The sequence below is a fragment of the Polyodon spathula genome, chromosome 7 (assembly GCF_017654505.1).
Source record: "Polyodon spathula isolate WHYD16114869_AA chromosome 7, ASM1765450v1, whole genome shotgun sequence".
Taxonomy (NCBI): domain Eukaryota; kingdom Metazoa; phylum Chordata; class Actinopteri; order Acipenseriformes; family Polyodontidae; genus Polyodon; species Polyodon spathula.
Window position 1 is genome coordinate 579284 of NC_054540.1, and position 9716 is coordinate 588999.

At 49.2% G+C, this 9716-nt stretch overlaps 1 protein-coding gene across 1 annotated transcript in view; it reads left to right on the top strand.

Moving 5' to 3' along the window:
* LOC121318980 (SRSF protein kinase 2-like) overlaps positions 1-9716 on the top strand; it is a 73958-nt gene that overhangs the window by 39453 nt on the left and 24789 nt on the right. The window contains exons 7-12 of the mRNA XM_041256219.1: positions 3336-3545; positions 5575-5600; positions 6309-6597; positions 7202-7258; positions 7928-8230; positions 9692-9716. The exon at positions 9692-9716 is cut by the window's right edge and continues 76 nt beyond it. Of these exons, the coding sequence (XP_041112153.1) occupies positions 3336-3545; positions 5575-5600; positions 6309-6597; positions 7202-7258; positions 7928-8230; positions 9692-9716 (910 nt within the window). The remainder of the gene's footprint in view (positions 1-3335; positions 3546-5574; positions 5601-6308; positions 6598-7201; positions 7259-7927; positions 8231-9691) is intronic.

Here is a 9716-nt window from a genome sequence, read left to right on the forward strand (position 1 = left end):
ATTCCTGGAAAAGACCGAGTGAGAGGTCAACAGGTCAAGAGGTCATGTTAAACTGCTTTTATTAACAGAACATTAAGATTTTTTCTTTTGTTGTACACGGACTCTTTTGAAGTTTAAACGTTTTCTTTATTACACTTGCATGGCATACACAATTTTATTAGCACAATATTTTCTTACATTTGTTTTCCATGGTGACGTAAAGTGGAGCAGAAAATAAACATTTACAATATGAAATGCGTAGTATTGCGAATAAGCCCAAACGAGTGGAGGATTCGCTCAAGTTCAAGAGCTCTGAAAACATGTAGACAGAATAAATACTCGTCACAGTAGTTGACGGTCGGAAACACTTGACTACACCTACACCTATTTGGCTAGGTTCCTAAGCATTTCAGGGGGGTACACATTTTCTTCGGAGAGACTTTAAACGAGTGGAGGATTCGCTCAAGTTCAAGAGCTCTTGACTTGATTGCTGGTCTGTTCTGGTTCAGTCTTCTTTTGGAGGTTCAATGTATATTATTATTATTAGTATTATTAGTATTATTAATATTGTTAGTATTATTATTATTGTAAGGTCAAGAAACAGGAGGGAAAGGAAGGTGGCACAGATAGAAATGAACAAGAACAGTTGAAAGTGTTCAGAGTTCTTTTTTGACCTTTAACAATTAAAAGGGAGTGACTTTCTGATGTAAACAAGTTGCATTTGAGAGCCAAAGAAACAAGAACATTCAACGAAAAGCCATGCTGGACAGCCTTTAATTCAGCCCTTGTGCACAGGTAAGAACAAATAAATTTCACTTGAAACTAAATATCTATTTTACCGCAACTTTATTAGACTGGATAGTTGCATCAAGTTTCACAGACCCTACTCCACTGTGCTGACATTCACCTCATTGTGCTTGGCAGGTGCTGTTCTGCTCACCCTCCAGTGTTGGCGTCTCTGGGTTTGTGAATCCAGTAGTTAAACTTCACGTATTATTTGGTTTACATTCTAATTTCAGGTGTAGTCTAAATCTTAATTTTATTCAGTTTGGGTTCCAGCAGTGGATCCCGGATTCCCGGTGGATCCCAGATTCCTGACCCTTTTTTTTTTTCTCCTCAGTCTCATCTCTGCTAACGTAATCTAAGAACAGGTTTGCTCTAGTTGTTTGCCTGTCGCTCTGCAGTAATGGAATGAGTGTTTCTTCAGTAAATGCTGTAACTGGATGTACTTGTCATTGTGTTCACTCTTCACTATGAAGTCACACACGGCTCAGGGTTCAGGTAGAAACGCCTCGGCTCTCTGCAGCATTTCTGATGGGTGCAGTGTCACCTGTGTACCGCTGTGGAACAATGCTTTTACAAACCCCTATAGAATGAACACATTGTGCTTCATAAAGTCCAGTGAAACCTGCTGAATATTGTGATGTTAACGTATTGAATTACATACCGCTTTGTAGCTTTCCATATACTGAAATCTAACATTAAATACTGTACTACTATAATGGCTTCAGGTAGTTTCTTTTATTCAAACTATCGGCTTAGATAAAATGCCTACAGCATGTCATGTCTGCTTTCATATAGTTTGAATTTTTTATTTTTATTATGTCTCAATCCTAAAATTCTAGGTGACGCTAAGCTATTGGCATCGCAACTAGAATTGTCAAAGTGCCGACCTGTCTCCACGATTTACTTTCTCTTATTCAAACTATCGGCTTAGATCTGATGCTTTTACAGCATTGTCAGCTCCAGGGTTCCTCTGCTTTCAGTAGATGCTGTTTGAATTTGAATTTGTTTTATTTGACACTGTGCTGATGCCTTGTAAGGGTCAGATCCGCAGTGAACAGACTGGATCGCAGTGTTTTATTTGACACTGTGCTGATGCCTTGTAAGGGTTAGATCCGCAGTGAACAGACTGGATCGCAGTGTTTTATTTGACACTGTGCTGATGCCTTGTAAGGGTTAGATCCGCAGTGAACTGGCTGGATCGCAGTGTTTTATTTGACACTGTGCTTATGCCTTGTAAGGGTTAGATCCGCAGTGAACAGACTGGATCGCAGTGTTTTATTTGACACTGTGCTGATGCCTTGTAAGGGTTAGATCCGCAGTGAACAGACTGGATCTCAGTGTTTTATTTGACACTGTGCTGATGCCTTGTAAGGGTTAGATCCGCAGTGAACAGACTGGATCGCAGTGTTTTATTTGACACTGTGCTGATGCCTTGTAAGGGTTAGATCCGCAGTGAACAGACTGGATCGCAGTGTTTTATTTGACACTGTGCTGATGCCTTGTAAGGGTTAGATCCGCAGTGAACAGACTGGATCGCAGTGTTTTATTTGACACTGTGCTGATGCCTTGTAAGGGTCAGATCCGCAGTGAACAGACTGGATCGCAGTGTTTTATTTGACACTGTGCTGATGCCTTGTAAGGGTTAGATCCGCAGTGAACAGACTGGATCGCAGTGTTTTATTTGACACTGTGCTGATGCCTTGTAAGGGTTAGATCCGCAGTGAACAGACTGGATCGCAGTGTTTTATTTGACACTGTGCTGATGCCTTGTAAGGGTTAGATCCGCAGTGAACAGACTGGATCGCAGTGTTTTATTTGACACTGTGCTGATGCCTTGTAAGGGTTAGATCCGCAGTGAACAGACTGGATCGCAGTGTTTTATTTGACACTGTGCTGATGCCTTGTAAGGGTTAGATCCGCAGTGAACTGGCTGGATCGCAGTGTTTTATTTGACACTGTGCTGATGCCTTGTAAGGGTTAGATCCGCAGTGAACAGACTGGATCGCAGTGTTTTATTTGACACTGTGCTGATGCCTTGTAAGGGTTAGATCCGCAGTGAACAGACTGGATCGCAGTGTTTTATTTGACACTGTGCTTATGCCTTGTAAGGGTTAGATCCGCAGTGAACAGACTGGATCGCAGTGTTTTATTTGACACTGTGCTGATGCCTTGTAAGGGTTAGATCCGCAGTGAACAGACTGGATCGCAGTGTTTTATTTGACACTGTGCTGATGCCTTGTAAGGGTTAGATCCGCAGTGAACTGGCTGGATCGCAGTGTTTTATTTGACACTGTGCTGATACCTTGTAATGTATTGTATTATGCTGTAACACAATGTTGTTTTTATTTGTAATAACGGAAATGAATTGTTTGTAGTCTTTTTACCAGTCTGAACTTTTTTGGCAGATCACCATTGTAAATGAGAACTTGTTCTCAGCTGGTTTTATAACTGGTTCAGTAAAGGGATTGATGGCTGGTCTCTGTACTGGTTCAGTAAAGGCATTGATTGCTGGTCTCTGTACTGGTTCAGTAAAGGGAGTGATTGCTGGTCTCTGTGCTAGTTCAGTAAAGGGAGTGATTGCTGTTCTCTCTGTGCTTCTCTCTGTGCTGTCCAGGTGCTGCAGGGTCTGGATTACCTGCACAGTAAGTGTAAGATCATCCACACGGACATCAAGCCAGAGAACATCCTGATGTGTGTGGACGATGCCTTCGTGAGGAGGATGGCAGCCGAGGCGACAGAGTGGCAGAAAGCAGGGGCACCCCCTCCCTCCGGCTCTGCAGGTAACCTTCGCTCCCCTCCCTGTGTCCCCCACCAGACCCTTACAAAACTTCACCATGGTAGTTTTTCAGCTTTTACCCTGGTTATACTTTGCATTTCCTACAGCATGCTTTACCATGCTTTCACGTTGCTGGAATTCCCATTCGCTGCCCTTCATCTCTGCAGAGCTGGGTGCAGTACAGTCCTGTACAGGATGGGGCTGTCCATTTTGATGCTGGGTCGCTACACAATGCAGTGCAGTCCTGTACAGGAGGGGGCTGTCCGGTTTGATGCTGGGTCGCTACACAATGCAGTGCAGTCCTGTACAGGAGGGGGCTGTCCGGTTTGATGCTGGGTCGCTGCACAATGCAGTGCAGTCCTGTACAGGAGGGGGCTGTCCGGTTTGATGCAGGTCCTCTTAAGGCACAGGGTGTAAAGCAGAGCTATCAGTAAGTGACCTGGGATTAGAGCACAGGCAGAGGAGGACAGCTTCACCCTCTGTGTGTTTCTGTGACAGAGATCGAATGATCTCCCCCTGACTTGTGAGGGCGCTGTGGAAAGGGAACCGAATACCTTGGACTGGTTGGCCTGACAATTCATTCCCAGGTTTCGGCGGAAGTCAGCCATCTAGAAAGGGGGCGGAGCTACGGTACACTAAACCATTGACCCGGAAGGTAAACGGCGTGGCATCTGTGGATTGGAGGAGTGGATGTGCTAGTTAACCAAGGGGTCAAGGTTGACGGTATAAAAAGGGGACGTAGTGATGTGATTTGTTCCTTATAACGGTTACGCAATAACCAAAGGACCTGAGCTTTGTTGCTAGAGAGCCGTGAGTGTTTTATCTGTCTGTCTAATTGCTGTTCATTGTTATTTGTTCACATAGACTAAAAGTTAACACGATCCAGAGCTGTCGCCCATGGCCAGCACTAAAACCCAGACAACATTTCACCACTTGTAGCACGTATTGTATTGTGCTTCAGCACATGCACTAAGAGCACTCAGTTTGGACCTGTGATTGCGTGTGTGTCTGATTATGTGTTTAGTACAGTGCTTATTATTTGCGGGACTTCAATCCTTTTTCATTACGGTGCAGTACACATGGTTGTGTATTGCAAATTCCTTATTGTTTACTGCCTGGTCATCAGACCACTGGATTATAACAATAAAACAATCCATGTCACTTGTACTTTGTTGCCTGTTTGTTTTTTGGATTACTGCACCTGCTGTACACCTGTATATATCTGCTGTATACCTGCTGTACACTTGTATATATCTGCTGTACACCTGTGTACATCTGCTGTACACCTGTATATATCCCCTGTACACCTGTATACACCTGCTGTACACCTGTATATACCTGCTGTACACCTGTATATACCTGCTGTACACCTGTATACACCTGCTGTACACCTGCTGTACACCTGTGTACATCTGCTGTACCTGTATGCTATACACCTATATCTGCTGTACACCTGTATACATCTGCTGTACACCTGTATACATCTGCTGTACACCTGTATACACCTGCTGTACACCTGTATATATCTGCTGTACACCTGTATACACCTGCTGTACACCTGCTGTACACCTGTGTACATCTGCTGTACACCTGTATATATCTGCTGTACACCTGTATACATCTGCTGTACACCTGTATATATCTGCTGTACACCTGTATATATCTGCTGTACACCTGTATACATCTGCTGTACACCTGTATATATCTGCTGTACACCTGTATTTATCTGCTGTACACCTGTATATATCTGCTGTACACCTGTATATATCTGCTGTACACCTGTATATATCTGCTGTACACCTGTATACATCTGCTGTACACCTGTATAAATCTGCTGTACACCTGTATATATCTGCTGTACACCTGTATTCACCTGCTGTACACCTGTATATATCTGCTGTACACCTGCTGTACACCTGTATATATCTGCTGTACACCTGTATATATCTGCTGTACACCTGTATACACCCGGTCCACTAATGACCACTTTGCCACAGTTTCTAACGCATGTTTTTCTTCTTCTTTTCTTTCAGTGAGCACAGCACCGCAGCTAAAGCCAGTAAGTATTGCCTGCTCCCCCATTCCTGTGTATTCAGACAAGATGCTGTGTGTGTGGTATTGCCTGCTCCCCCGTTCCCGTGTATTCAGACAGGATGCTCTGTGTGTGTGGTATTGCCTGCTCCCTCGTTCCCGTGTATTCAGACAGGATGCTCTGTGTGTGTGGTATTGCCTGCTCCCTCGTTCCCGTGTATTCAGACAGGATGCTGTGTGTGTGTGGTATTGCCTGCTCCCTCGTTCCCGTGTATTCAGACAGGATGCTCTGTGTGTGTGGTATTGCCTGCTCCCTCGTTCCCGTGTATTCAGACAGGATGCTGTGTGTGTGGTATTGCCTGCTCCCTCGTTCCCGTGTATTCAGACAGGACGCTCTGTGTGTGTGGTATTGCCTGCTCCCTCGTTCCCGTGTATTCAGACAGGATGCTGTGTGTGTGGTATTGCCTGCTCCCTCGTTCCCGTGTATTCAGACAGGATGCTGTGTGTGTGGTATTGCCTGCTCCCACGTTCCCGTGTATTCAGACAGGACGCTGTGTGTGTGGTATTGCCTGCTCCCTCATTCCCGTGTATTCAGACAGGACGCTGTGTGTGTGTGGTATTGCCTGCTCCCTTGTTCCTGTGTATTCAGACAGGACGCTGTGTGTGTGGTATTGCCTGCTCCCTTGTTTGTGTGTCTGTGTGTGTGTGTGTGTGACTGTGTGTTTCTCTGCTGCAGGTTGGAAAGATCTCCAAGAACAAGAAGAAGAAGCTGAAGAAGAAGCAGAAGCGTCAGGCGGCGCTGCTGGAGAGGAGGATGCAGGAGATCGAGGAGCTGGAGCGGCAGGCGGAGCTCACCAGAGCCCAGGAGCTGCTGCTGCAGAGTGGGAGCCCCACCCACACAGAGCAGGGGGAGGGCAGCCCTGCCACACAGCAACCCCCAGCCAGGGCACTGCACTCCACCAAGAGGGAGGAGGAGGAGGAGGAGGAGGAGGAAGAGAGGGGGGGGTGGTGTGAAGACCACAGAGGTAAGAGCAGTACCTGTAATGCATGTGAGAAGGCTGTGTGGTCCAGTGGTTAAAGAAACAGGCTTATAACCAGGAGGTCCCAGTTCAAATCCCAGCTCAGCCACTGACTCACTGTGTGACCCTGAACAAGTCACTGAACCTCCTTGTGCTCCGTCTTTCGGGTGAAACATTGTTGTAAGTGACTCTGCAGCTGATGCATAGTTCACACACCCTAGTCTCGTATCTTGTAAAGCGCTTTGTGATGGTGGTCCACTATAAAAGGCGCTATATAAAAATAAAGATTATTATTATTATTATTATTATTATTATTATTATTATTATTATTATGTACAGAACCTGCAGGGGGTGACAGCACCTTTTATGTATTTAACCTGGACTCCCAAAACACACAATGTTACATTGAGAATGCTGTGCAGGCTAATCACATTGCTTTATGCTGTTGATGTGGCCCTGTCTTACTCTGTATTTGCACCTGCTCAGTTTTAAGGGTTGCTCAGCTCTAGAGATACCACTACAGAAACTGAGATGGTATCATCTTGTAAATCAGGTCGTCATCAAGGTTGTCATTCACTGAGCTGCTGTTTTGTGTCTCTGTGTGTGTTAGACAGAGCAGAGGAGCGGTGTGGGGAGAAGCAGGACCAGGAGAAGGAGGAGGAGGAAGAGGAGGAGGAGGAGGAGGAGGAGGAGGTGGTTTGGGAAGGAGAGGTGGAGAGAGGAGGAGATGCCCCCTCAGCAGGGGAGAGGGAGCAGCAAAAAGAGGCCTTTTCTGAGCAAACTACAGCCCTCATCTTTACCCCAGCCCTCACGCATACCCCTACCCTCACCCCTACCCATATCCTCGCACCCACCCTCACCCCTACCACTACTGTCACCCCAACCCTCACCCCTACCCCTAACCCTAACCCCAACCCTCACCCCTACCCATATCCTCGCACTCACCCCCCTCAACCCTACCCAAATACTCACACCGACCCTCCCCCCTACCTACTCTCTACTCGATGTCTGATGGGGGACTCACCCCTCACAGGATGTGTTATAGGAGCACCTACTCTGGGATGGGGAGGATACTCACCTGAGACCCCCCCAATGACCCTCCCCCCTAGTGGGGATGGGGATGAGAGTGGGGTTGGGGTCACCCCCTCTGGGAGTAGTGGACTGGGAGGATTGAGAATGGGGATGAGAGGTGTGGGGTGGGGATAGAGTCCGTGAGTGGGGATGAGGTTGGGATGGGTTTATGACCCCTCGGCTGGGAGAGTGGGGATGGGATGTGGGATGAGAGTGGGGATGGTCTAGGACTGTGGATGTTAGGGGATGACCCCTACTCCCCTAGAGAGGAGGAGGAGGAGGAGGAGGAGGAACCAGAGCAGGAGAGGGGGGGCTGACCCCCACGCCGAGGCGGAGCACAGCAGCTCAGACGGCCGCTGCTCTTACAGCAGCTCTTACGAACACTTCAATGGAGAGGCTCTCCGGCCGCCTAACGGCCGACACAGAGGCTCCTCCCCGCGCTTCCCCGACTTCGAGACGCCGCCGCCTTGCGGAGCAGACCCCTCCAACTACACTGAGCGCGAGGGCAGCAGCCTATCCTGGGGCAGCAGAACTGTGTCAGCTTCCAGCACCGGGGACCAGCCCAAGAGTGAGTGCCAAGGCGCGGGGTCCCTGCCTACTTGAGATCTGTGCAGGGGTGGGGGGGTGTCTCAGGGTCCCAGCCTCCTTTAGGTCTGTGCAGGGGTGGGGGGGTGTCTCAGGGTCCCAGCCTCCTTTAGGTCTGTGCAGGGGTGGGGGGGTGTCTCAGGGTCCCAGCCTCCTTTAGGTCTGTGCAGGGGTGGGGGGGTGTCTCAGGGTCCCAGCCTCCTTTAGGTCTGTGCAGGGGTGGGGGGGTGTCTCAGGGTCCCAGCCTCCTTTAGGTCTGTGCAGGGGTGGGGGGGTGTCTCAGGGTCCCAGCCTCCTTTAGGTCTGTGCAGGGGTGGGGGGGTGTCTCAGGGTCCCAGCCTCCTTTAGGTCTGTGCAGGGGTGGGGGGGTGTCTCAGGGTCCCAGCACGGCCGCTGCTCTTTAGGTCAGCAGGGGTGGGGGGGTGTCTTAGGGAACACTTCAATGGAGAGGCTCAGGGTCCCAGCCTCCTAGGTCGGGGTGGGGGGGTGTCTCAGGCTCCCAGCCTCCTTTAGGTCTGTGCAGGGGTTCCCCGACTCTCAGAGTCCCAGCCTCCGCCTTGCGGAGCAGACCCCTCCAACTGCAGGGGTGGGGGAGCGCGAGGGCAGCAGCCTATCCTGGGACCGCAGCAGAACTGTGTCAGCTTCCAGCACCGGGGACCAGCCCAAGAGTGAGTGCCAAGGCGCAGGGTCCCAGCCTCCTTGAGATCTGTGCAGGGGTGGGGGGGTGTCTCAGGGTCCCAGCCTCTTTAGGTCTGTGCAGGGGTGGGGGGGTGTCTCAGGGTCCCAGCCTCCTTTAGGTCTTTAGGTCTGTGCAGGGGTGGGGGGGTGTCTCAGGGTCCCAGCCTCCTTTAGGTCTGTGCAGGGGTGGGGGGGTGTCTCAGGGTCCCAGCCTCCTTTAGGTCTGTGCAGGGGTGGGGGGGTGTCTCAGGGTCCCAGCCTCCTTTAGGTCTGTGCAGGGGTGGGGGGGTGTCTCAGGGTCCCAGCCTCCTTTAGGTCTGTGCAGGGGTGGGGGAGTGTCTCAGGGTCCCAGCCTCCTTCAGATCAGTTGGGGAGGGAGGTCTCAGGTTCCCAGCCTCCTTCAGATCTGTGCAGGGGGGGTCTCAGGGTCCCAGCCTCCTTCAGATCTGTGTGGGAGGGGGTCTCGGGGTCCCTGCCTTCTTCAGATCTGTGTCAGGCACTACATTTCATATTCACTAATGTAGTTCTTCACTGTACTGCACAATGTTGCATACGTACACAAATATCCTTCTCTTATCCACAAATAACATGGTTTGCAATTTTAATTAACGAGCAATGGAGGATGTTGTTTTTTGGGGGTTTTTTTTACAAGCATTGCCAGTATGTTAAGGGTGAAACGTGTTCAGTACAGTATAGTATTAGGAAATAAAATGGAAACACACAGCCTCCCCTCTCTCATCTCTCTCTGTCTCTCCGGTCTCCACAGCCAAGACCCGCGCTGCCGACCTGCT